Source organism: Seriola dumerili, unplaced genomic scaffold (genome assembly GCF_002260705.1).
Source record: "Seriola dumerili isolate Sdu_G_001 unplaced genomic scaffold, Sdu_1.0 BDQW01000193.1, whole genome shotgun sequence".
NCBI classification, from domain to species: Eukaryota; Metazoa; Chordata; class Actinopteri; order Carangiformes; family Carangidae; genus Seriola; species Seriola dumerili.
In genome coordinates, this window is record NW_019174448.1 from 1072919 (window position 1) to 1100900 (window position 27982).

A 27982-nucleotide genomic window follows, 5' to 3' on the forward strand; every position below is an offset into this window, starting at 1 on the left:
TTTCTCCTTTCCTTTGGGTAAAGGAAGGTCCAGTGTTTCCTCTGCTGAAGGAGATAAGATAGGAAGCTCTGAGGCTCCTTTCCTCCTCATGTAGAGAATCGGACCAGCTCTTATTGTGGCTGCCGCTTAGATAATTTCTCTCAGATAAACTGAATCTCACACAGACACAGCAGATAAATACAGACAGTAAAACAGCGCGTCACTAACAACAAACACACACCTGTCATTCGGGCTCTGAACGGAGCGACGGCCATGTTTTGTGCTTTCACTGGCTCCAACGAGCGAGTGGATGAGCGGTGAGATGGACGCTGCGGATCTAATTTAATCCTGAGTGAGTTCATTGTTTGCATTAACTGGCAGAGGACTCGCAGAAGGACTGTTTTATTTCTACATCCAGAGAAGGCAGACGCCGCCGCCGCCGCCGCCGCCGCCGCCGCCTGTCCGCCTCAGGCCGCTCTGGAGCAATCTGTCCAGTCTCTTACCAGAAGCACCGGCCGAATCCTGATCCGCATTTTTCTGCATTTGATGAGTGTGTCGACTATAATTTGACTCTGGCACGAAGCAGAAGATCATTTAAAAGTCTAATATCGTTCATCTTTATTATAAACGCAGTCGGGCTTCTTAAGGTCGTATGCCTCCGGCTTCTCTGCTCTACGCCGGGGACACACTGCCTGCGTGTGCGTGGCGGCTGACGTCACTGAAATGTCACCGTCTCCACATGCAGCTGCTACAGTGGATAAAAATAAATATATATCTATGTTTTTTTAAGTCTGCATCCCTTCAGCTGAAACTTTTCCAAGTGGGAATCTAGAGTTTTCTCCATCACACGGTTTTTCTGTTCTTCAATCGAAACACTTCACTCTTGTTTTAACTTCATGCAACCGTCTCGCCGACACCGACTTTATATGCTTTTCTCCTGAGCAGCACAATGATTCGCTCTGGACCGTGAAGAACAGGCCGAGGCTGGTTTCTGTTTTGTACCTGTCCTATGAGCTGCACGATGAAGTCCACCACCAGCTTGGAGTCCTTGTTGAACATGCCCTGCCACAGCTTGTCCACCACCCGCTGAGTGAAGTAGAAGACGTTGTTGACCAGAATCTGATAACTGCCGCTGCTGCTGAGCGGCAGAGAGGCGTCTTCGCCTGCACGGAGACGGAGAAACAGTTACACACCTGCACATGAAGGGGCCGCGGACAGTGATCACTCTATTCTATTCAAATGTCCAGTTTTTACAACGCAATTAAAGCAGCCACATAAATAAACAAAACCGAGGGAAGAGCTGAGAGGGATGAAGACAACATCAGTGTTTTGAGAAATTAAAAAAGCTCATTCATCAGCAGAAATGAGTTTTGAGGAAGGAATATGTGATTGATTTGATTATTTTTTTGTTTCTAGTTGGCTGTGAGTTCAAAAGACAAAAACATATTTAATTTCTTTATCTAGAAAAACAGACTACAGGAAACAGGAATCCTGTAAGAAGCTGAAGGTGTTTGCAGTTCTCTCTGCACCACTCTGTGATCTGCTGACTCATGATGCAAACATTAAAGCTCCTCACCGAGCCAAATAAGAAATCGGTTCAAGCTGTTGTGCAGGATATTCACCCGAGACATTTTCTGTCTCGTCATCAAACTCCAGGTGAATCCAGGTGAATGTGAAGGTGACTCTGTCCTCTGTGTTTGCTCGTCTGACAGGTGACATTAAGGTGAGATGGAAAATCTGTGATCGTGGAAAATGATCGGGAGGTTTTTGTGTTTGTGATTCAAGATGGATGTGAAATGATGACGTTGGCAGGTGAGGCTGGATCGTGTTGTACGGGAGGGGGGGGCTTTGCGCTGACCTAGCAGGACATCAGCAGCCAGCAGATGCTCCATGACACCGTCCAGGATGTTGGACTGAAACTCCTTCTGCTGAGTTCTGGTGGAGCGCTCCGGGGAAGCCTGGTGAGAGCGAAGAGACAAAACCAGACACAATCAGGACTGTTATTTATTAAATCTGAGCCAATTCTGAGGATCTGCTATCGTTCAAAATCAAGTGAAGATAAGAAAAGTTTTGTTAACAGGAGCCAAAGTCTGCACGAGATGATCGACTCAAATCTTAAATTCTCTAATCAAAGCTCAAACATCCGCCTGTGACATCGATGAGTTTGGATTCATCTCCTCACCTCCAGCAGGAGGTCGATGATGGGCGTCTGCTTGCTGGCCGGGGTCATGCACAGATTGTCCATGATCAGGACCCTCATGAAGTCGAAGACGTACTTCTTGGCCGGGTGGTTGGTCAGGGAGGTTTTGGAGCCCACGTTGCAGTATTCAGACTGGCTGCGGTTCATACCGGAGTCGCCGGCGAAGGCCTTGAACTCCTCGGTGGGAGAACCCGCTTCGTCGTCCAGATCAGTCACCTGGAGCGGGTGGAGCGGGTCAATTCACCAACAACTTAAATGTTCTTTCTCATAATTACAACATTTCAGCGAGGTACAGAATAAAAACAATAGAAAACATTTAAACTGAACACTTGTTCTCCACTGCAGCTGCACCTCCTCCGTCAGTAAGTTCAGAGAGAAACTGCAGCATCTTTGTTCTTTGGAACTGCAGCAGAGAAGATTACATCGCTCCTGATTCCAAAATAAATAACTTTTAGGTTTTTACTGCCCCCGTCACAATACATCCTGCAGCGGGGTGAAAGGGATACTGATCAGTAGGTGCAATTACTTTCCCCAGTGATGAGATTTTATGCTTTTAATCCCAGTATCAGGCGCGTTCCCCTCAGTCTTGGAACAGAAACTCCTCGCTCCGTAAAAGAAAAGTCAAGGCACGAGAGATTTATGTGGAAGAAGACTAATAAAGCTGCTGCGATGCCTTTTTCTGCTCACCAGGAAAGGAGATAGATTTCTTATTAAACTGCGAACATTCAAGAGTAATTACAGTAAAAATGTGGAGGACTCACCATCTCAGAGTACGGCCTGATGTTGAAGGGGAAGACAGAGGCCGCCAGGGCGCAGAGGAACTCGGGACTGTGCCACATGGGTGCCAGGTCGGGCACGTTGTGGTACAGATACCTAAAGAACTGCATGAGGGTGACGGGGTACTCCCTGAGCCAGGACCCTTCCTCCTCTGACTGCCACGGCTGGAGAGGGACACGCACAAGACAAAACAAAATCAGGGGGTGGCCTGCAGGAAACCCACTGCGGATGTGAGCGTGTGGATGAGGGTGAAGACGGACGGCGCGTGTGTCGACTCATTTTTGATGGATTAATGGAGCTTAAAACGCCACCGTTAATAGAATCCGGGATGATCCGGTTCCTTTTTCTAGAACCACTTAAAAGAGGATGAACATGAGAAACCTCGCGCACGCACACACACACACACACACACACACACACACACAGGAAGCTCATAACTTTAAAAACACCTGTCTGTGTGTGTGTGTGTGTGTGTGTGTACGCTCATAAATCATCTCCTTTTGTGTTGAATCTAATTAGTGACAAACTATGGATTTTGAATATTTGTCCTGTTCATATGGAAAAAAAGAAGAAAGCCGTATGATCTCGCTTCAGAAAAAATAAGCTATTTTATTTAAAACGTATTTAGAGCATCTGATATTTTAGAGGAAGATCCTGTTTTTTCTCCATTTTATCAACTATTTGAATGTTTTTCCTGATATTCAATACAATCACAACATGTTCCTCTTGAAGGTTTAAGATAAATGTAAAAATAAATAAGCTAATGTGTGCTGCGGAGTGGCGGCTCCCACCAGGTTGAGCATGCTGCGGAGCATGGCCAGCAGCAGGAAGGCAGCCTCGGTGCACACGCTGTGGATGGAGCCCACCACTGTCCCGCTGGAGGCCGGGATGCCAAAGATGAAGGTCCAGATGGAGTCCAGGTCAAACTGAGAGGACAAAACACACAAACTGGGGTAATACACAGTCACATAAACACATTATTTGATGCCGTCATCTGTTAGTGCACATGTACTTTGTAAATCAAATACTGCAGATTTGTCAGCGATGCGTATTTGGAGTTTTATCTACAGGAAGGAATCAGCGGTCAAGTTGTCTCGTAACTTTACTGAGAGTCGCACTTTGGAGCAGCTACTGATTCTCAAGTAGCGGCCATGACATGTTAAGTGTTTAGTGAAGGAAGAAGGAAGAAGGTCGGGTATACTAACATGTACCTGCAGGCTGTCTGGCAGCTCGGTGACCGGCTGCTGCAGGAAGAGAGCCATGAGCAGGAAGTAGAGCTCGGGCACGTTGGTGTGTTTGGGCAGCAGCGTCTGCAGCACAGGGAATCCTGGGAAGTGGCACGCGTCCCGGTTGATCTCTCGCACCGTGGAGCGTCCGCCGGCGCTGCGGCCCACGTTGAAGCCTAAACGCCGGGGGTGGGGGGGGGGTGAAAGAGAATTTTAGGGACGAGGTAGGGAGACGATTTTACTGCATACGTCCTCTGACTAAAGGCGTCTACTGGAAACTGTGAGTACAGCTGCTGTACCTGCTTTATCAAGGACGTGGTCACAGTATTTACCCAGGACTGTAACTCAGTTCATCAGACAGGATTTATGTGGGAAACTGAGCACTAACAAAATAATAATAATAATAATAATAATAATAATAAAAAAAGGATTAGGATTTGTTTTAGCTAGAAGAACAAACTCCAAATAAAACTGAGGGCTTCAACCTTACAGCAGATAAGACAACGCTACAGCCACGAATGCTCCGCTCAGCCATGTCACTACTAAGGGTTTCCATAAGCAAAGTCAGTGGTGCTCAGCCTGGACCTGGTACTTCATATTTTTTTATTTTTCTTATCAAAATGCTTCAACAGTGAATAATTGGAGAATAAAAAAGGGCCTTTAAAGAGAAAATAAATCATCATTTGGAGGCAAAAGTTCACCTGCGAAACTTTTCATTTTTTCTTTTTAGAGTAAAAGAAAAATCCACTGAGGCTGAAAACCACTGAGCTCAGGAGGGACTATGTTTGCAGCAGCAGCAGCAGCAGCAGCAGCAGCAGCAGGGAGGCAAAGAAAAAGACAAGACGAACCCCGGGCCGTGCGGCGCACAAACTGCGCAGCTTTCTGTTTAGTGAATGACGGCCAACTCCGACGGAAAGCGTTGCCAGAGTGGGGAGAGGCGTCTGCTGAGCCATGTTACAACACACAGTGTTTACACTGGACATTATCACTGCACGCTTCTGACACTGTGACTCATGTGGGAGGAAAATTCGAGTATTTTAAATATTTTGCGAGAAAAACTGTCCGAAATCCGCTCACCCAGCACCGTGCCGATCTTGTTGGTCAGGACGGAGTCGGTGTGGTCCAGCCAGCCGCCGCCGCACAGCCCCTCTTTGAAGCGGTTGAGGATGGACTGGTTGGAGAGCAGCACCACCAGGATCCAAAGAGCCGCCGTCACCGTGCTCGAGTGAAGATGTTCCTCCATGAACATCAGGAGCCAATCGAAGCCCAGCGTCCGCACCAGCTCCTCACACGCTCTGCGGGGGGGTAATGTAATAAATGAGTCTCCTCTACAGGTCAGACTTTGCATTCGACTCAAAAAAACATGTTGTATTTTTCTGAATATTAATATTTCACTGAGATGAATCCACGAGGAATCTTACTGGGCATTGACGGTGCATTTCTCTTTGGTGGTGAAGAGCAGTCGGAGCAGGTTGTCCAGCAGTCGGTTTCTCAGCAGAATGAGGTTGGCCGACAGCAGGCCGCCGAAATCGTCATCGTTGCCTGGAGACGCGAGAAGGAAACAGTCATTTCAGTTAGAAAATCAGCCACTTCGTCACCGACTGGAATCGATGTTTGTTCTACATTTTAACAGCCAGATATCAGGTTGGAGCTAACATCACAGACGCAGACAAAGACGCCATCACGTCTAATCTATCATCACCTCCGTCGATCTTCTCCTCGTTATTGATTTCCATGACGACAAACTTCTCACACACGGCAAATGTGGGAAGGGTGGAGGAGATGAACTGGCCAAACCTGTGGGAGAAGAGGTTTGTTTAATATTCGTGTGTGTGTGTGTGTGTGTGTGTGTGTGAGTGTGAGTGTGAGTGTGTGTGGGCGTGTGCTTACCGCAGCAGGTCGTACTGGTTGGGGAAGCCCTGCAGCAGCAGACTGAGCACGTTGCTGATGGCGGCCACGGTGGGCTGCGACAGCGAGGTGTCTCTCAGGGTCAGCAGCAGCCTCGGGATCAGCTGGAACTCCCTCAACAGTTTGGCGTTTTTCGCCGCCTCACTGTTCAGCACAGGGAGCGGTACACACAGTTAAGATTAGAGCTCGGCCGTCTTCGCCAGATTGACGTTAAAAAAAACAACGGCGCCAAATAACATCGTTCTCCGTTTGATCTTTGGCACTTGCCTGGATTCTGTCAGCAGCTCGATGAAATGCTCAAACAGAGAGAGGTGGAGCTCGTAGGGCGCGTGGAGCCAGACCTGAGGAGCAGAAGGAGGAGCTTGAAGAGGAGCGAGAGGCTTTCGGCCGGTCAGAATATAAGAATGCAGGACTACAACAATGCTGTTCTGATTACTTTGGTGCAGAGTATTTTCTTTTCGCCCTCAAACCGCTCACCTCGAAGTCACACAGCAGGTCCTGGAAGGCCGTGGAGTTGGGAATGATGGAGGTCTCGTGGCCGCTGTCCACCGTTCCCACCAGGGAGAAGGTGAGGTGGAGGATGTGGCTGTTGAGCAGCGAGCGCTTCTTCTTCAGCAGCATGGCCAGCAGCTGCAGGGGGGAGAGACGACGCACGGCGGAGATATATTCGCATTTCTTTATGTCATGTCACCTCTCGTGTTTTTGTCATTGTACAAATTAAAACTTATTTGCGTTCGGTTTGTGACTGTGCAGACCAGGACATCCACAGTACTGAGCATTAAGATCACAGCTGTGGCGGCATTACAGTATTTTCAAGAGCTTAAATGAAGAGAAGAGACGAGAAGTAGAAAAAGAAGGAACAAAAAGCTTAATTACAGCAGCAAAGGGAAGCAAGTATCTGCAAATACAGTTCAAAACTGGCAAAGGGGTGAATTTCATACGTCTAAAACAGGTCTACGAAATAATTTAACGTTCAATTCGAAGTGACAAATGGAGCACAGAGTTCAGTCTTAAGTAGCTGAAGTAGTTTAAAGTAGCAGCTAGCGGACAGGTGAGCATCAGCTTCCTTTTTTCAAATGAGAATTTGGGCGTCTACAGGACAGAGAATCACTCTGACGAAGCTCTGAATCGCTAAACTAAAGTGGACGGGATCCATCAAAGAGTCTGAAAGGTGTCAAAAGAAATAATATGAAAACCCCAAACCCACTAAACCACATCAATATTTACTAGCTGACGAGTTGTGTGTGTTTACCTGCTCTTTTCAGCCACAGGTGTGTCAGAACGCGTCATGTGACGGACGTTAAACTCACCTGGTAGCCTTTGATGCGCTCCATCTCTTTACTGGCCAACGGGTTGCTTTTCACAACACACACCAGGGCTTTGACAGCTGCGTACAGCCCCTCCACGTCCGACGCCATGGCGACCAGGCCCAAGATGGCCGCCGCCCCACCCACATACTGCAGGTTGGTGGCCACAGGCTTGGGTACGAAGGCACGCACACCTGGAGTGTAGGTACGACAATTTTAAATGACATTCACGAGCTCCTCACGCAGTGGAAGTGCAGCATAAAATCAGCAAATTTAAAGATGCTAATTCGGATATTTAGTTTACCTAAATATCCGATGACAGCAGCTCCGATGGTTCGGGCCGGCCCGTTGAGGTGGCCGGCAGCGTTGTGGATCAGCTTGACCGGGGTGGCGTTTTCATGAGAGGACACGGCGAGCTGAAGACGGGAGGGAGGGAGGGAGGGAGGGAAGAGTTTCAGAAAAGAAAAAAAGTAAAAAACACACAGCCACTCTCTCTTTTCTATGTTTTTAGGAAGCCACTCCCCTTTCTCTTTCACCTTTGGTCATGCAGCTCTGATTGGTTATTTCAGGAGGTGTCAGAAGTTAAGTGCTGAAAGCTGCAGTCTTGTATCAAGGTCTGAAATTTCTGAAAGGCTTTCATTCAACCAGATAGAAATATATATGAATATGAATATGAGAACACGGTGGCCATTTTAGTAAGAGAAAAATACTGGACTAAAAACTTTCTTTATGTGGCGTTGTTTTAAGTTTTCGTTAAGAGTTCTTTAAAAGATGATGTGTTTTATGATTCTCCCTCAGTGCCGGTACAATAAACCACCCTCCTCCCATCCTCCCACAGGCCTCTGCTGTGGGAGAAATGCCGCCTCTGCACTTCTTTGACGTTCGCTTCCTCTGGGTTGCCGTGGGCCGCGGCTTAGCGAGGGAAGGCTGGGAAATAACTTGACAGGTGGGGAGCGAGATAAGGACGGGGGGGAGGGAGCTCATTTGGAGCTCAAACACACACTTTAGGTGGGATAATAGGATGGTGTGTTATTAGCTGTGAACGCATATATATATGTGTGATTGAACGTCTGTGCATAAGTGTGAGTTTGACCTTTGCAAACGAATATGCACCTGCATGTATATCTGTATATATGTGTGTGTGTGTTTACAATTATAAATAAAAGTGAGTAATAGAAACCTGAGCAGAATTTTTTTTACATGCATATTTATTTATTATTTAAGATATAAATCTTTCCTCTCTGCAGACTTTGCAAATTTGCTAAAGGTCTGCACTGAAAACATCCGACCTCCCTCTGCACCGCGGCTCAGGGAGAGAGCTGTTTATTTTTGTCAGTGAGCTCAACACCGCACTCAGTCAGACTCCAGCTCTGTCCCACGGGAAACTGACTCGCTGAAGGTTCAAATAAAGTTAATTTGCTGCTGAACAAGTGTTCTCCACATAGGAAATTAATTTGGATAAACTAAAACAAAACTGCATAAATACAAATTTTTTTTTTGCACTTTGAGAAAAAAATGAATTTACAGTTAGATTAAAGGAGGTAAATGTGGTTTTCTTGCCGGTAGCAGGTGGAGGTTATTTATCGCTGTCTTTATAACACAAGAGGTTATAACACGCACTCTTGAGCGGCGCTACGTCTTCAGGGCAGATCGGAGGCGACAGTGAGTTGCAAAGTGACGAGGCGGGCCGGAGCTAGCTGGTTAGCACGCTAACTTCAGTAGAAGAAAAGAAGTGATGGGGACAAGAGTTGTTGCTTTACACCGCTGGAGACAGATGTTGTGGAGTAAAGGAATGAAGTTTGATGCTGAACTCACGACGTTTCTTCTCGACTGGTGAGTGAACAGCTGTTAATGCTAACGTTAGCTATGTAGCAGTAGTGAAACTCTTTTAAAATATCTCCTTTAAATTCAAATATAAATATCTGACAATAAACCAGATGAACGATAATATGAAATACTATAGGAGAAACATTTAAGGGAGGATATATAAATGTACATATTGTCTTCTCCATTTTAAAGCCATTGTTATTTTGATGGTTGGTAAAGATTTGCTTTCCGCCCATTAATCTCCACGTTTGCTTCTGTCCCCAAAGTTCTCAAATTGTTCACGTACGGGCCAAAATACAATACAACGCTCACATGCGGTATGTCTGACCTGTTTGGCGATGGCTTTGCTGTCCAGTTTGTTGTAGACTTTCCTGATCTTGGCCACAGTGAGCGTGGACACGGAGAGAGCGTAGAGGCTGAAGGACACCTTCTCCTCTGGTACCAGCGCCACCGGAGAGGCAGGGGCCACCTCCGTCTTCGAGTCTTTACCTGGAGCAATAAGGAGAGAGATGGGAGGTATACAGATAAAAGAGTTGGAGGGAAAGGTGATAAAACAGTCACGTCAGCTCAAGAGGGCAGAGGGCGAACAGGTGAGGTCAGGAGGACCACTCACAGGGCAGGTAGACAGCCTGGAAGCTGCCCACGTAGTTGGGTCCCAGTTCGTAGATGGCAGCGACGCTGGTGGCGGGCAGCACCTCCTCCAGAAAGTGGCTGGGCCCCAGACGCCACACCAGGCTGGAGAGCTGGCGCTGGGCCGGCGGCGTCCCCACGTACCCGTACACCGTGCTCACCACAGGAGGGTTGGTGGAGCCGGAGCCGCCCGGAGCGCTGTGGACGTAGTGAAGCTGGAGGAGGAAGGAGGGAAAGTTTAAAGGACAAGATTTAAATTTGAGCATTTTATTATAATTGCAGCAGAAGAAGGAGCTTACTCAACTTACTTTTAAATCATGATTTAACTAATCTGATTGGTAGACGTGCCAAATTTATTAGCTGATTGACAGAAGTTTTATATGATTGTAAATTGAATATTTTTGTCTTTTATATTGTTGGTCGAACAAAACAGAAACATCTGGAGACAAATCATCAATCAAGTGACAAGATGAATCTATAATGCTGCCTTAAATGTTACTCAGCAGTGGGTGATATAGATGACACTTATTATTGTGCACAATAACACGCTCAGCTTCATATATTAGTGTTTGTACATATATTTTATCTTATCATTATTATTAGAAAAAATCTGTGTCTTTTTCTGATGTCTCTTGTCCGTCTTCCCTCCCTCCTAATGTCGCTGTATGCAGCTCTTACAGAGACAATAAAGGCTTTCTACTTCTACTGCTAATTCTAATTCATATCAGCTGTTCTTTGAGCAAAGATCTGTATGTTAGAGATGTGTAAATCTAAGGCCCATCTATCTATTATTCTCAAATCATCAGTTAGAGGGCTAATTAATGTGTAATTAATGGAAGCTATCGTTGTTGTTGTTGTTGTTACTGGGTGGACATATATATATATTTTTTTATATGAAGAGCACCCAAGGGATCCTTAGAGACTTAATACTTCGACAGAGGAGATACTAGAGAGAGGATTTGTGCTACACGCACACAGAAGATACATACGAGCGGCTTGTTTCCTGTGCGAGGAGCTCGGCAGGAAATGAAGCCGTTGTTATCAGCGTTGCTGAGAGGAAGCTGAGACTTGTGGTCTGCCGAGCTGCTCCTCTGCTCTGCTCTCTGATCTCAGGGGGAATCTAAAGTCACTAAACCACAAGCCACATCACTGCGGGCCGCTGCGCTGCCAGGCTGCTGTTTAAAGCCTCCATTCACGTTTGTTTTTGTTGTTGATTCTTTATCAAGGCCTCAGACATTCTGTCCATTACAGACGGCAGCCGCTGATCCTCATCACTTACTTGGCTATTAATGCGATGTCATGTGATATACCATCACCACACGCAGGGATTTAAAATGTATGAAATCTGTGGACGGTGAGAAAATCACACACCCACTCACTCTTAGGTTCTTTGTATAGCAGCCATCTTTAAAAATAGATTAGAGTATGTGAGATAATGATACAGACACTGTGTGTATTTCTTTCCATTTCTGTTAGTTTATAACAGGAAACAATGATGAGCACATTCTGCATTTATAGTGTGTGTGTGTGTGTGTGTGTGTGTGTGTGTGTGTGTGTGTGTGTGTGTGTGTGTGTGTGTGTGTGTGATGCTAATTGAACTATTTCAGGAGCTGCACAGCAAATTGCATTGTCAGACAATGTGCACTGACAATATGATTGATCAATTAGTCTGTTGGTCAATCAACAAAAAATTATCTAACAAGTATTTTTCATAATCAATTAATCAGTTAAATCAGATTTATTTTGGCTCCAGCTTCTGAAATGTGAAGATTTGCTCCTTTTCTCTGTTTTAAATCACTGAACTAAATTTCTTTTCGGGTCTTCTACCGTTGGTCGGACAAAAAAAATAAAAATATAAAAACTAAAGGACTCAAATCATTAGCTGCAGCCACAGCTCAGAAATCTATGAAGTGCACACAACTGTAAATTGATGATTATTTTATATCAGCTGAACCTGGAAGCTGTAAAACATCAGCTGAATTCAGATTTCTTCTACAACAGCATGGGCGTCACTACTTCAATGAAATGGCTTTAAAGACTATTTCCTGTATTGTTTTAGGATTTATGATGTCATACAGTCTATGGTTTTTACCTTGACGGTGTTGATGAGCTGGCCGTCGATGTACAGCGTGGCCATGCTGTTCTTCAGCATGCCTTTGCTCATGACCAGCACCAGGTGGTGCCACTGGCCCTCGGCGATCAGCTCGCCGCAGCGGAAGCGAGCGCAGCAGGGCAGGATCTCGTAGAAGGAGGCTTCTTCACTGGACTCGTCGGCTGCTTCACGGGGGGGGGAGGGAGAGGGAGAGAGAGAGTGGGGGGGCAATACTGATGAGTCAGAGGGCTGGGGCAGAAGTGAGAGCATCAACTCGAGGTGACTGAAATCCTTGACGGGGAAGTTGATATAGATTTGCAAAAGATTGACATAAACATCTACAATCAAATCATGAATTCTCTGGTTGAGAATATGTATATTATTACGTACATTTTAATACATCTTCAACAACAAAAACAGATTCAGAAACTGCACTGATCATTCATTCCCAGTTCGTTAACGCACTTATTTTATTCTGAAAAAACCACCATATGATGCAATAACCGACAGAGGTCGTTAAAAGTCTCTCACAGTAAGTCTGCAGCAGCTCCTCCTTGGTGGAGACGGTCAGCGAGCGGTCTTTGGCCGACAGCACCACAGACAGGCAGACGTAGTGCTGCTCGGAGGAGGTGGCCCGACGCACTACCGTCAGCAGCCGCACCGGGTGGGCCTGAGGCGCCGCGCTGAAACGCTCCACGCAAAACCAGGTGGAGTAGCTCAGGCCCGACGGAGGAGGGAACAAGCGCTCTCCTGCAGGTGGAAGCGAGGAGGCAGGGGGTTAGGAGAGATAAGAGGAGGTGTCACTCTTTTATGTTTCAATATCCCGTATCATATACTGCTGAGTTTCCAGGAATGATGCAGCGATAAACTACATCTATTATTACATGTAAGTCTTGCACAAGGCGACATTAACCTGCGTAGAATAGGACAAACACACACTGCTATGACTCACATGCAAACATATGAAATATACATTTTTATTCTATATTTACATATGTAAATATTATATATGAAACCTGAGAACAATTTCATATATTGTAGACAGATGTTGCATAAATATAAACCCATCCCACAGCTGGTCAGTTTATGTTGTTATGAACGGTACGGTCCAAAAGTTTGACATGTTTAAAACTAATGAGAAATGAATAAGAAAAACATATAGAAACATATAGATTTTTAACATGTATGTAGTTTTAATTAACTTTAATTAAATTTAATCAATCTTACACAGAAAACATGTGCCTTCTATGTAAAAATTCATCACATAGATATTTTTAATTTATACAAATTTTACTTTCTTATAAACTTACACCTTCATATATCCAGAGGATGTATATTAGGTGACATATGTGGCACCATCACTCCTGATACAGGGACATGTTATATATGACATGTGTGTGTGGGGAACACCACACTGGGTTTCCACCTTTGTTGTTTCTGGACAGACAACATGTCGTCTCAATGTTGTGACGCCGGCTGCAGCCGTTTGACATCAAGGTCGGGGACTGTCATACATCGCTGTCGACTGATCCCGCTCACGCACAACCCGAGTTCGTGATGTGAATTTTATTCATGCGTTACAGCTGCTCGGCTTTATCCCGCTTAATACCGTCACGTTCGTTTTGCCTTCATGTTTTTCACGATCTTGTGTTTACTCTTTTCTTTTGAGATGAAACGCATCAATAAACATCAAAACGCCCGTTGGGTTGTTTTATTTCAATCCAGTCATTCATTATTCTTCCGGCTTATCAGTTTGTGTTTGTAATCATTTCACTTTATCTCATTTAGACCTGAGGGCAGCGCAAAGGCTTGATAATATATACTGTATATATTGTATATGTTTTAGGTTGTTTTACCTTTTGTTCCTGTGGTTATTTTCTGGATTATTTTCATTTTAATACCCTACTTTTATTTCTGGTTTTATTCTCTTTAATACATCTCCTCTGTTTTATCATTTAATCTTTATCACTTCATCACTATCTTTGCTTTCCAGTCTTCAGTGTTTCCTCAGTTCCTGGTATCCTGTAAAGCACTGTGATTGATTGATTCATACAGGACAACTTGCACATATAGTGAACAGAAAAGATCTAAACCCATCTGTCAGACTCCTGAACTAAAGCCTGGAAGTGACACCAGCTCGCTGCGCCACCCGACCGTCACTCAACAGGTGACCAACACACTGGACCAAATTAAAACAGTCCAGAAAACAATAATTCACTGTCTGCTGGCACACCAACATCTGCTCTGAAGCCAGGATTGATTTTTGTATTAGGCCTGAAAGACGGATGAAAACGACAAGCTAAATGAAGGCTCACCGGCACCATTAAGTTATTTCTTATCTGCGGAGCTGACTGTGGAGGAAAAGAAAACTGCAGTGGAAGTACTGCAAGAACAAAGACATCGGGATGGAAACATCTATTTCTCGTGTGCACCGGGAGATGTTTGAGACAACGGAGGTGTGAAGACGTTTTGATGAATGAGCCTCGAGATGATGATGTCATTCGAGGATATGGGACAGATAGGAGTGAGATAGGAGAGGGAAGCAGGGAAGGAAGGAGGGAAGGAGGAGGGGAGGGAAGAGGAGTCGAGATAAATGAGGCAAGGAAGAAGGGGAGGGAAGGGACAAAGAGAACAGTGTAGATAGATTCAGGGCGGGAAAAAGAAGTGAAGAAGTAAGAGGAAGGAAAAGAAAAAAGGGAGCAAAGATCAGAGATTGAGATGCGCGGGGAAAAAGGACGAAGGAAAGGAAAAAATTTGAGTGACAGGAAGAAATGACGGAGACAAAAGAGCGAGGTCTATAAATAGTGTCGGGTGACTGGCTGCGGAGGCAAGAGGAGGACGGCGTGGGGTGGATGAGTGCAGAAGGAGCTGAGATGAATAGGTAAACAGATGGAGGAATGATTGTAATGTATGAGTGGATGAGGAGAGGAGAGGAGAGGAGAGGAGAGGAGGAGTCCCGTGCTTCATAAATACTAAATGAGGATACAGACTAGAAAATCAACCATAACGTCATATATTCATTTTATCTCTGCCTTCAGGTCTCGCAATCAGCCTCTTCTGTAAAATCTCTCTGGGTAAAATTATGTTGTGTTTTTTTTAATGAAGCATTTTGTAACAAACAGGTTTTGTTTTTAACACACTATATAACCCAGCTGACAGTAAACCAGAGGCTCGAGGACGAGACGAGGTTTTTCAGCTGCAGATATGAAGCACAGAGATCAGAGAGCAGGCTGCTGTAGGTGATGCATCCACACAATAATGAACATCAGAAGACAGAAGAAATCCTGAGGTTAAAAAAAGAAAAGGCAGCGAGAATCATGACAACACGAAGGAAAAAGGGAAGATGGTGCAGAAATACAACAACAAACACAACGACGGGACATGTCAGCGCAAGAAAGAAAAACTATTTTTCCAGCTAACAGTCTACGTTTTTCTGCCAAACTGGACGATGAAGTGAGAAAAATGTACCACAAATTGGCTGCTGGTCGGTGGTTAAATCCCACCCTGATATTAAAATACTTTTGCCGCGGCTGTGCAACATTCTGCTTTTTCCGAAAGAAATGAAATGCGCCACTTTAATGTTGTAGCAGTTTAGAGGCTTAAAGAGATTCATCAGATGCTAAATATTGATGTAGATGTGTGTTCTGGTGCAAGAAGACCGGACACACTGATTCTGAGGCGTTACATTGAGAAAGCTGCTCCAGCTGCTCCGGGTTTCTGTCTGGTTTCATATCTTTTTTTTCTTTTTTTTTTTTTCATGCTAACTGCCCACTTCCTCTTCTGTTCGTATTCAAGCCAAAATTTGGAAAATCCAGTAAAATGTCTGGCACAGCAACTTTCATTTTGAAGTGCTGAGTCACAACACAGAGCTGGTGTGTGCGCAGTCAGGTGACCCGAGCCAGCTTGCTCCACAATATGTAAACCAATGAAATGATTTTTACTGCCTGATTCTTGTTATTCTTACAAAAAGATGAACATGTTGTGCTGTAAATACAACAAACAGTAATTCATTAATTACTTATATCATTGAGTTTTATGTCTAAAGTGGATTGAAAACTGCCACAATCTGAACATGTAGCTTCCCATGAATAAAGTTTGGTGAGAGGAGGAGGAGGTCAAAAAGAGCAGTGCTGTACTATATAACTCTGCTTTACCTGAATATAAACTAATCACCAAAACTGTATGAGCTGAATAAACAAGCAAGCAGGCCATGGCGGCTAGGTAACGCATCTAGTCCTGCAAGCCGCTAACATGTCTCCATGTTCCAACATAAGCTGGTGCAATGAGAAGCACTTCTTACCTGTGCCCATCCCGCTCAGCACCGCTCCATCGCTGACACCTGAGGCGTTGGTGTTGTTGGTGGGGGCATTGTGCGGCGCCAGACTGGGCAGAAACAGGCACCTGTCCAGGGACAACAGAGGGCAGATTAATGGGCTGTTATCTGGTGGAAACAGCTGTTAACGTGGGCTTACACATGTAGCTGCAGGTTTTGTTTGAATTGCCGCTGCAGCCCGGCTCCATCCCCGAGACGGGAAAATCTCATCCAAACTCACAAACAACAAAACAAGTCCGGTAATTCAAGTGCTGGGACACACAGGAGCTTTGTATTACAATATTGTAATTTCAACTGCCTGATACTCAAGGATTAATGATGTATGAAAGGAGGACGAAAGGAGGTGGGATAAGATAAGTTCAGCTGAGGTCAGAGCTGATACTGATGACAACATGAATAACTGCAACAAGACGACAACTCAGCTGTTATTTGGTTTGATAAACATGTAAGTCTGATGTCTGTGTGCGGCGTCGTCTCCGCTGTTCAAGGACAAACAACCCTTCCTCAAAATTACAGAGACTTTGCGACTCTGACTTGCGAGTCGGCGCCGCGTTCTGCTGAGTCACCGCCCGTCGGTGAAGGTGCTATTTCCACCTCTCTAATCATCCTGAGCCGGCACCGAGGACACTGGTGCTTTGGGGAATGAACGTGGGGATTTTTCTTTTTTTTTTTTTCCCCTTTGTGCAGAGACAAAAAAAGACCTGAAAGGTGCTACTGAGGAGAATTCAACCAGAAACCTGAGAGAGCTGGACTGCACCGCAGTAGAGGACAACCTTGAGGACAGCTGTGGACAACACCTGGATACAGTATCTGCACAGGAAACATAAAATCATATATTCAACCATTCAAAATCTCCCTTTACGATATTAAAACTGCAGGAAAAACAGAGTTTCGCAGGAGAAACTGTGTCTATCTTAAGCCAATTAATTGCAGCACCATTCCCGCTAACTCCCATTATCTAAGAGGCTCGGTTCATTTTTCTTATGCAATTCAACAGCAACAGCAACAAATCGGAGGGAATGAGCACAAGGCTGAAGCTCCTGCTCTCGACTGTAGAGTTCACTCCACTTCTGTGTGCGTACGTGGGCGGGAGTCTAAATTATCTACAGTGACGTGTACACTCGCCCTTTAAATCGCCCCCTGGAGACAAATAAAGTTTCTTTTGAATTAGATAAAGTTTCTTGAATGGAGTTTTTGGGCAATAATGGAGCTCCACAGCACAGAGGAAATTGATTGTAAACGGAAACTCTTTCGATTTGAGATTTATCTGAAGACGTAAACGGTAAATGATCTGCACACATACAGAGCTGTTTCTGGTCTTATTGCTTTACGTTACAGGCCACTTTCACCCATTCACACAGCCCTTCTACCAAACACACACACACAGACACACACACACTCATACACTGATCGAACAATTTTTCTTCAATATTGACACGGGAATCGAACCACCGACCTCCTGATTAGTGGACGACCTGCTCCACCTGCTGAGCCTCATTCACCCAAAATCCGGGGCCCAGGGAACGAAGAGAAGCTTTTCTTTTAAAACTATTTTCTGACTCTTTAAAAAAATATAATTAATAATTAATTACGTTCACTACATTACTACTGCATTAATAAATCATAAAATCATTGTTAGTAGCAGCTCTACATATAATCCAGTTACTATAAGAACCTTTAATTAGCTCTCTATAAATTATGCATTTAGAAAAAAAGACACTGCTGGAGCCTTTAATTCTTCTCTGCTTTTTTTTTTTTTTTCATGTAGCTTTCTTCCCACCTGGACAGGAAGGTCAGGGGTCAAGGTTCGCCGCAGGGAGGCGTCCCCTGAAGCTGGCGGAGATTCAACGACTTGGTCAAGGACGCTTCTCAAGGGCAGACGCTCTGCTCCTCCACTCGCCGCTCTGTGTAACTAACGAGGAGAGCACCACCCTGCTGCTTCACAGTAACTACATGTACACCCCCCCCCCCCCCCATTACTCATCCCCATGATGAGATTAAAAAGGATTTCAGCAGCGATTTTTTCTTTTTCTTTTAACAGTCAGAATGAGATGCAGGTTTTTTTTTTTTATTCTTCTTCTTCAAAAAAAAAAAGATGGTGGTCTCCTCCTCTCCGCCCCCTCCACCCACACTGATAGCATCTTCCAAGCGCCCCCCCCCCCCCCCCCTTTTGGAATCGCTGGCTGGGTGAGTGTGCACTTGTGTGTCTTAGTGTGTTTAAGCATGTTGAGAGAGGGAGCGTGTGAGTGGAGAGAGTGCCTGAGCCCTAATAGCAGCAGGGGCATCAATTTTTCATGCTGACAGATGGGAGGGAAAGGAGGGGTAGTCTCTATATGTGTATGTGTGTGTGTGTGTGTGTGTGTGTGTGTGTGTGTGTGTGTGTGTGTGTCCTCCTCTGTTTACGCCGAGCAGAAAGTGGGCCAGTGCCTCGTTGCCAGTGCGCTGCTTTGCTGTGTTTTTTCAGGAGAAACTCCATGTTCTATTCTGATGCGGCTGCTGTGGCGAGTCAAACGCTTCTTACAGGGCGAAGGAAACGGCGAAACTACGAGACGACGGAGCAGGAAGTGTGATCTCCGGGAGGGTCGGGGATTTTTAAATACAGAGAGCAAAACGCACCTGAACTTCCCGTTCGATGTTTTCACGCCTTGATTTCAGACGTTTGCTTGAAGTTTTAAGTCTGAGTGGATAAACCTGTACCTGTGTTTTAATAAAGATAAAAGGAGGTGACTTTTTATTTTTCTCTTCAACACTTTAAAACCATCGCCATAAAAGGAACAGCTGATTTCACAATATCGTTAGGCATAGCCTGGCGACCTGCGCAGGGTGAACCCCGCCCTCGCCCAGTGTCACCTGGGATTGTCTCAAGCCCCATAGCAACCCTAATCGGATAAACGGTATGACTAATGATGATGAATGAATGAACCCCGACATTCATGCGATTCTACTGTGACCTGTTCTCAGCGTCTGTTGGTGAATTACGACTCTGAAGAGTGAATAACGTTCAGGTCGGTCTCGTGAATGCACCAAAGATTATCAGTGAAAGTTCATTCTTCCTTCCTCGGAGAAAGAAGTTCAAGTTCAAGGTCAACTTACTCGCTTTTTCTGGAGCTTGTTTTTTTCGAGACTCAGGCTCAGTAATTTAAACTTTCAAGAACATAACATCTGCACACACTCCCCACGACACTGATGCTAGCTAATAATTCAATGCAGGTCAGGTAAATCGCAGGAAATACCCTTCTGCATTTTGCCAAAACATCTACAATGACCTCGTATCCTTATGAATATTAATGAAGAATATAACATGTCACCGTCTGAAGTCTTTCTCAACAGTTGTTTACTCTGTGTAAGCGTAACATGTGAACTCCCTGACACTTCCGTACACGGTTTTTGATAAAAGTGTGTGGGCGAAACGCCAAGGTCACATCGCGAACACCGCAATTTCCACTGACCCCCAAAAAACTTTCCCTGCGTGTGCCGCTACCGTTCATACATGAAGCCCGGGGAGCGGCAGACCCTGTCAGCAGCAGCAGCAGCAGCAGCAGCAGCAGCAGCAGCAGCAGCAGCCACAAACTGTGTCATGTGACATTAAAGGCGGAAAATCAGCCTATTTGTATGCGCCCGCTCCACAACCAGAGGCGAATAACAGAGTCCTGCTGAGACAGTTTGCAGGTGCTGCCCACACACACACACACACACACACACGCACACAACCTGTTTCATTGCAGGGAAAAAAACATAACATGTGGCACCCTGAGGTTTGTGCCGCTGGTGAGGAAAATTGCTCCTCAAAGAGAAACATTCGGAGGGAAAGTTTACAGAAGAATGAGCAGCATCTGTTGCTGCAAGACATTCTTTTTTTTTTTTTAAAAGCAGCTGATGAAGAGCGGGAACGTCCTCCCGGATTTAGGAGACAACAATCACGAGCGATTCCCTGATGCAGCTTAAACCTTCCTGTTGCCATTTATTATTGATCCTTTTCATCCAGGAAGATTTTCTTTACAGGATTAACGACTGATCAAATGACTGTTTGTTTTTAAAACGCATCGCTCCTGCTACGTCTGCGGCTGCCGTCCACACTACTCCTACAGTGGATTCTTTTGGAAACGATGACGTGTGATGTGTGAACAGGACGTACTTATAACATATTAGCCACAAGAAACAAGATAACGTAATTGGGAAAACCAGATTGTAAACAACAGCTTTAAGTTGTTCATGCTCATGCCGACTCACCCGAAGCCCTCCAGCGAGGTGTCGAACTCCACGCAGGCGGGCGTGACGGCCGATCCGTGCAGGCGGATGTCATGTGGTGTTGTCATGGACACCAGGCACTTGACTCGGGTGAGGGGTACGGTGCTGCCCTCGGCAGAGCGCACCAGGCTGCGGCTGATGCGGTACTGGCCGTTGTCCTCCGCCGGCGTGGCGAAGACGCTGTCGGGCCCGAAGCCCTCCATGGACATGGTCATGCTGTCTGTGAAGTCAGGGATAGGTTAAATTCAGGAGGTGCAGCCACAGATCTAATCTAATCTAGACTGAATGAGGTTTAGTAAACTTGTTCTCTCTTGTAACTTTATATTTTATTTTGGCAACGGCGAAGCTGGAGGTAGAAAAAGAAAGAAAGAGACACCAATGATGGGTCCAGGGTCTGGAGTGAAAACAATGAACACTTTGCATTTCTTTTCATCATCTGCTGCTGTTTCCTTACTTTAGTATTCTCTGGAAAAAGAAAGTGAGAGCATTTTAGGCTTTAGATAACTCAAGAAAAGAGCATGTTTATGATCTGAATGCTCGGGACGATATGGGATGATATCGAATATTGCCATATTTCCCAAAATATGCAATATTTTTTAATCATAAACAACTTTTTTTTCTTTTCTTGTTGCAGTCTTGCACAGTCTAAGCTGCTGCTGAATCCTCAGCTCACCGCTTTCCTTACTGTACATCGTACCTTGGCATGTGACTAATAAAACTTTACAGAACAACTGTTTACAGGCAGCATTGCTTACACCTGAAACATAAAATACAGTAATATAAATATATATAATAAAGAAAACAACAGAAACACGTGTTTATATCCATATACATCAGGTTGTTAATTAGTTTCTTTCAACTCTGTACCTGCTACATCTCCCTGCACTAACATGATCACCTGCTTTAGTTTTAGAGGCATCATATGAACAGTAGCTACATAAATAAATATACAACTTCTTGTTATTGGTCAATTAGATCAGACATTGTGGAAAAATATAAAACCAACTGGCGCTGGGTAAAAATATGAATACACTTACAGAGTACTAGAGCTCTGGACCTCATAGGTTTGAATGTAGAAACTCATTTATTTCTCCGTGCAGACATTTCAGAGTTGCTAAAACAGGTTGAGCCAATTCCCGTGAAACAGCAGCATTAAATCAAAGCCTGGATGTTCATCGACTGGAATAAACTCCTGGTTTAAGCTGCAGTATTTTACATTCTACTGAGAACATGGATTCACTCGTTTGTTAAGAGTCAGCAGATGTGACAAAAGACAAGTTAGATCAAAAGAAGAACTACAACACCCATCAACAGCGGCTAATAAACCACAGTAGATTATCTCCTCACAGACGGAGAGAGATAGCTCTTTGTGTTCTAACAGTGGCTGCTAATAAAGAGCGGTAATTAGTGGGGACTTAATATCCATTCTCAGCTGGGAGGAGACACAATTAACAATTAAGACGTGCCGAGGAGCCCACAAAATTACAAACAGGAACAGCTGGTAATAGAAAACAAACTATTAGCATCAGATTCAAGACGGTCTTTGTTTAAACGGAGTATTTACACATCAGCTGGGTTTTAATCAGAGGCCAAGGAGATGTTGTTGTGTTTCCTACAAGCTGACGACCCGCCGCTTTGCTTACAAATGAACGCACTTCTGTTCCACCTGCAGCTTGGCCGTTACACAACCCTTCTTCATATGCCCCTCGTAAAATGTTTGTGTACATCTAAGACGCAGAGTTTCCCGTATCTAACGCAGTGATACACGCTGGTGCTGGTTGCACTGGAGTCAGGCCGCTCCACCGACTGCGGGATCATCGAATTATTGTTCCCCTTTTTCCACCCCTGAGCCGGTGCCAGTGATTTCCTCCCAGTCATTAAGTTTTGACGGAAAGCTCATCCTCTGCAATCACAGCCTATTCACAGGAGGATTCATCCAATGAGCTCTGAGAGAGTGACCAAAAAAAAAAATAAAAATTGCTAGAAGATTGATGACCCTTTTTTTTTTTCTTTCAAGATTTTAGCAGAGAGTGAAACTTTCTCTTCTTTCTCCCGGGAGGAAGCTGGTGTCACATTGGCAGATGGGAATGGCTCCCAGATGACATCATCATTTCATAACTGCCCTGGAGGACTGCCGTGGGCTTCAATAGCTCTTCAATTCTCAGCTATTAAAAAGTGATTGGTTCACTTGTAACGAGGCTGTCACTCCTGTCGCCCCCACAAATTCAAATAACATGTTATAGTCACTGATAAAAACACATTGACGACTGTTTTTGTCTTTTACTAGATGTTTGTCCCCTCTTCTACTTGTTTGTATAAGTGTTTTATGAACAAGAAAATGCATGAAACTGTTTCTGAGAAGTGAAATTTTAAAGGTATAGTCTGCAGGTCTCTGTCCATGTGTAGTGTGATTATAGATCAGGTCTAGCTTCTATATTAATACTGTGAAAGTATCAAAGCCTCAGTCCACAGAGAAATGCACACAGCCTGTATTCAGAAACTGAGCCTTAAAACCAGCCGTCAGGACTTCTGGAACTTTGTGATGTCACAACACAGCAGTCACCAAGCCCCGCCCACCTGGACCCACCATCCAAACCTTGCAGGATTTGGTTTCTCTGAGTGTTTTTACCTGAAATATGATACATTTTTTTATCAGGTCACTCAGAAAACAGTCAGCCAATCAGAAGAGAGGCTCAGAGCCTCCTCTCTTCTGATTGGCTCACCGACCTGTTGTTACTAGAGCTCCAGAGAGAAGCCTGAGAGAGGAGATGTAAAATTACACTGCGATGGTTTCTATATCTTCTTATGGATCAACACTTCAAAATAAAACTTTTTACTGCTACAAACAATAAAAATCTTCAAATAAAAATGTACTGAAGCTGTGACATACAGCAAAAAACCAAATCTGGCAACATTTACTTTTGCACACGACAGGTCAACAACAAACTGACTCTCATTTACCATTTAAAGGTAATTACATGTTGTCATGAAATGTTATTGCGTATATAAAGGCAAAACTATCGAGCATATAATAACAAAAATTTAGAGGCAGAATAATATAACCACTGCAGCACAAAATGTTCTTTGAAATGTCCTGCTGTTGTGGTAGAAGACGGTGACCAACAGTACAAAGAGAAACTGTTTATCAGTTAGAAACAGGTCTGATGGAGAACACCAGGAACAGCACTTCCTCTCAGAGACCCGGCACAGTCACTATCATGTGATCAAAACTGGGATGAGAGCTGTTATTGTCTTACTTCTCATCTCGGCGTCATAGCTGAGGGAGCTCGGTTTGTGGACCCGGTACTGCTTCAGCAGCTTCTTGTCCCAGGCGCCGCAGTTCAGAGGGTTTCCAAGACGTAAGAACTCCCTGGAGGGGAAGACGAGCAGGAAGTCAAGGATAATAAATATATACCAACAAAGAAAAAGAAAACAGAAAGACACAGGATGGATAATATTGTGGAGATAGCTTCTTATTTTTTTTCATCATCATTTATTTCCATCAGTTTGTTCTTGGTGTTACAGCAATTAGCAAAAAATTAACAAAAATTAGCAAGTCGGTGTCGATCTGTATCAAAATCCTTTCAGTGGCTTTAAAGAGAAAGTATTTGTTGAGCTCCAGGAATTAAACTAAGCTAGGCTACACTCACCAGTCAACCAACAAACTGCAAGAAACAAAAAGAAATGCAAGTCATCTGACTCTGGATAAAAAGGGTAAAACCTGCTGTAAATTCAAAGTAATACTACATTTTATTTATGGGAAACCTTTCAGGATAATCAAAGACCTTTAAACGGTGACCAATCAATATTAAAAAAAGAAGTTGTTTATCGACATAATAAGTCTGTTTTCATTAACTAGCTGCTCAGTAAAAGGAATATGGCTCGTGTTGTCATCCCGGGGGAACCACCGATCATAAACATGTCCTATATGTTCTCATAAAGCTGTAAAGCACTCTGGGTAAAAGCATCCATCACAGCGTTACGCCGCAGGTTGGCTTCTACACCTCGGCCACTCTGGTTAACAGCATGTTTTAGCGTGTTTTCAAAGTGGGCGACGAGGCTGACTGGCATGTAAGTGACATGAACGCAAAGAGTCCCACTCGTCAGAGCGCTGAGTGAGCGACGGCAGCGTTCGCAACCGGGCGGCTTCAGTAACAACACCAAAGACACGGAGACACTCTGGAGCTTTGCTGCCGGCTGATGTCGGCAGAGCAGAAACAAAAATGAGAAGAAGAAGAAGAAAGAAAAAACAAAAAAACACAGGAGGAGAATTATGACGGCAAAGTGACAGAAGACGACTGACAGCGCTCACAGAGAGAGAGAGAGAGAGAGAGAGAGAGAGAAGACGATGGGAAACAGATTGACAGCTACAGATATGTTTACCCCAAGCACAATTACATGGGGAGAGAAAAATCAGCCGGGGAGTTCGCATTTACATATGAAAAGAAACAACGACGTGCATGTCAAATAAGCCCCCCCCCCCCGGGTTCCTCAACCCCAAACTCCCATCTCACTTAACTAGTCAAGCAGGAAATGAGAATCTCTCAGTTCTGTCTGTAGACATAGGCCTCCTTCACACTCTGAAGCCCGTCACAGCAGATTACCCTTCGCACCTCATTTTGTTTTTTGTTATTTTTTCCACTGGAGGGAAAACGTCACGTTCCTAAGAAGAAGAAGAACCTCCAGGACGTAAGAACGTTTGTGGCACTTATTTCTGCCCACGTCTCATCCTACGAATAATATCTCTCAATTGGAAAAAAGAACATTAACGTCCATAAACTGATGGAGAAATGACTGCAAAGCCACGATAATTACCTGTTTAAATGAAATATCTAAATATTAAATATTAAACATTATTAACACTGATAAGAAAAAAAGATAATATTATCCACTGTTTGTTTCAATTTTAGCTCTTTACCCTGCTACTTAGAGAGATAAACATGCTACAATGCTAAAAGTTACCAACTTTAGCGTGTTAGCATGCTACCAAGCTAAGTAAATGTGACATACTCAATGTTAGCACGATAAAAGGCTAAATGTAGCATGCTAAATGACTGATCAGCCACCCAGCGGTGATGTCACAGGGTCCTGGGGTACACCTGTACGTCACTGCAGCAAGGTGAGAGTTTAAACTCACTGAGGTCATGAAGGTTTTCTTCAAACATCAGCATGTTAAAGCAGCACATCAGCATGCTAATGTAAGCACTCAGCTCAGAGAAACCCATCTGAGCCCAATTACAGCTGAGGTTGATGAGGAAGCTGAATTTGAGATGTCCACCGAACAGACGATAAACTCTAAACTGGGTAACAGCACGGCCTTCCATCTGGTGCCACCGCCACAACAACAAACTAATAACAACAAAAACTCACAGTTTTCCATCCAATAGTGAGGAATCTTTGTAATTTATTGTACCCTACATATGCACATCTCCACTTTACTTATGCACACCCTCACTTTACATACCTGTACAGCACACACTTGCACTTTAACTGCTCTTTTGCACTTCTGGTTAGATACTAACTGCATTTCGTTGTCTTAGTACGTGTACTCTGTGCAATGACAATAAAGTTGAATCTAATCTAATCTAATCTAATCTAATCTAATCTCGTTGTTCTGGGATGGAGTGCAGCCGGGCAAATACTAGACTACTAACCGTTAGTTTAGTTTTTCTTCTATTTGTTGTTATAGTTTAGAGCCATTTTAATAACTTTGCTTTAATTCTGAGCTGTAAAACATACGTAACAACATATACTGTATGTCCCTATGAAAAGAGCCAATCAGCTGGCTAAAAATGTGGCCGACAAATACCAACACGCATTATCAAGAGTCCAAGAGCAGATTTTCTAGATGTTAATGTGGTTTCTTTGCTTTTAATTGTCTTCATTTTCTTCTTGTTAATGTGCATTTGTTGTTTAACATGTAGACTTTTTTATTTCAGTTATTTTCTGTGTTTGGCTTGTTTAGTTTTTTTCTGCTTTATTAATATAATGAGATTTTAATAATTGTTTTATTTCTTGTTTTTGTGTGCGGACCGCAGGAAGACGAGCGACCACTGTGTGCAAGCTAATACTGATCCAAATAAAGAGTAAATAAATGAATAAATAAATAAATGCAACCAGCAAAATACCAGGACATGTTGATAACGCTTGAGGGTTAAAGTTATGTGCATGTTAAGTTTAGACAATATAAACCAGATCCAGTACCTGAGTGCCATCGGCTGCAGGGCCTGCGAGGCCAGCCTCTCAAACATCCTCTGCAGCGGCGGGTGCAGTGGGTGGTCTTCGTCGCCCAGCGCCTGACTGCAGCGCTGCAACAGCCGCTGGTGGAGGCAGGCCTCGCACAACACCTGCTGGTTCCTCTCACTGTTCACCAGGAGCTGGAGGATGTTGGCCACCGCCAGCTGCAGGTCCAGAGCATGCTGGAGGGAGACGGGGGGGGGTTATCCCAAGGTTGGTATCCACTCAGTTCCTCTGGGTATGTTAGTCAGGCCTTTCTAAGCAATAATCAATTATTTTTTTATGACAATATTGGATATCCTTCTTGTGTTTCCTCACCTCTGGCTGGCTGTCGGAGGAGACGGAGGGCAGCAGGTCCAGTATGGCCAGGACGGCCCCTGGGTGGATGACCACCATGTCGGACGACAACGACGAGGAGGAGGAAGAGGAGGAGGCGGCAGGATGGGTGGGGTTAGTCAGGTGGAGTTTCAGGTCTGTGAGGGCTTTGACCGGGGCGGGGGGACCCGACGTACCGTAGTAGCCTTGTCTGGGAGAACAGGGAGGGAGAAAGAAGTCAGCAATTTAGTTTAATTCAGTAAGAGGCAAATCAAGTTATTCCCACCACAGACACAACAAGGTCCAAACAAACAAACAGAAAGTGTGTTGAGTATTTTGTCACGGGGAACCCTGCTGATCCCTGTTAATACAGTTAAGAGAACAGGTTTATTAAGATAAGAAAATCAAATCATCATTATGAGATGGGATATTAGAAGCTGCCTCCAGCCATGTATAGTCAAACGTAGATAAGTTTGTTAGAAGCCCTTCCCTACAGTGAAATATGTGAGTCACTCACAGGAATAAATATTCCTATTTTCAGCCACAGTGTCTCCCAGAGGAAAACCTTCTTTCACAGCTCAGTGGAGACGTTCTCATAACGAGGATGGAGGTAATTACATCACCGAATCAGTGTAAAATCGCATTCAACACTTTGGACTCCGGTTTTAAATTTGACATGAGTCAGCGGTCTTCACACTTCACACAGGGTGTCGGTCGACCCCCGTTTCGTTCTGAAGCGCTGAGCCTCGTCCTCGTGTGCGAACAGCGCAGAGCGGGAGAGATCTGCCGGCGCCTGCAGTCGGGCAATTAGACAAAACAGGCGCGTTACTGCGATGCAAATTACAGAGCGGCAAATCCCACCTCGGGAGATACGCTGAGCTGGAAAAGGCTGGAGTCAGCATC

At 44.5% G+C, this 27982-nt stretch overlaps 1 protein-coding gene across 1 annotated transcript in view; it reads right to left on the reverse strand.

The window, feature by feature from the left end:
• The window catches only part of wdfy3 (WD repeat and FYVE domain containing 3), a 95099-nt gene that overhangs the window by 18686 nt on the left and 48431 nt on the right, over window positions 1-27982 (reverse strand). The window contains exons 16-38 of the mRNA XM_022753753.1: window positions 27083-27290; window positions 26732-26946; window positions 23785-23897; window positions 20510-20747; window positions 16247-16347; window positions 12478-12696; window positions 11947-12128; window positions 9838-10069; window positions 9553-9713; window positions 7702-7813; window positions 7401-7591; window positions 6568-6720; window positions 6358-6431; window positions 6073-6234; window positions 5885-5979; window positions 5604-5724; window positions 5260-5477; window positions 4121-4358; window positions 3748-3892; window positions 2941-3120; window positions 2162-2395; window positions 1838-1937; window positions 982-1142 (exon numbers count right to left, since the gene is read on the reverse strand). Coding sequence (XP_022609474.1) covers window positions 982-1142; window positions 1838-1937; window positions 2162-2395; window positions 2941-3120; window positions 3748-3892; window positions 4121-4358; window positions 5260-5477; window positions 5604-5724; window positions 5885-5979; window positions 6073-6234; window positions 6358-6431; window positions 6568-6720; window positions 7401-7591; window positions 7702-7813; window positions 9553-9713; window positions 9838-10069; window positions 11947-12128; window positions 12478-12696; window positions 16247-16347; window positions 20510-20747; window positions 23785-23897; window positions 26732-26946; window positions 27083-27290 — 3853 coding nt within the window. The remainder of the gene's footprint in view (window positions 1-981; window positions 1143-1837; window positions 1938-2161; window positions 2396-2940; window positions 3121-3747; window positions 3893-4120; window positions 4359-5259; window positions 5478-5603; window positions 5725-5884; window positions 5980-6072; window positions 6235-6357; window positions 6432-6567; window positions 6721-7400; window positions 7592-7701; window positions 7814-9552; window positions 9714-9837; window positions 10070-11946; window positions 12129-12477; window positions 12697-16246; window positions 16348-20509; window positions 20748-23784; window positions 23898-26731; window positions 26947-27082; window positions 27291-27982) is intronic.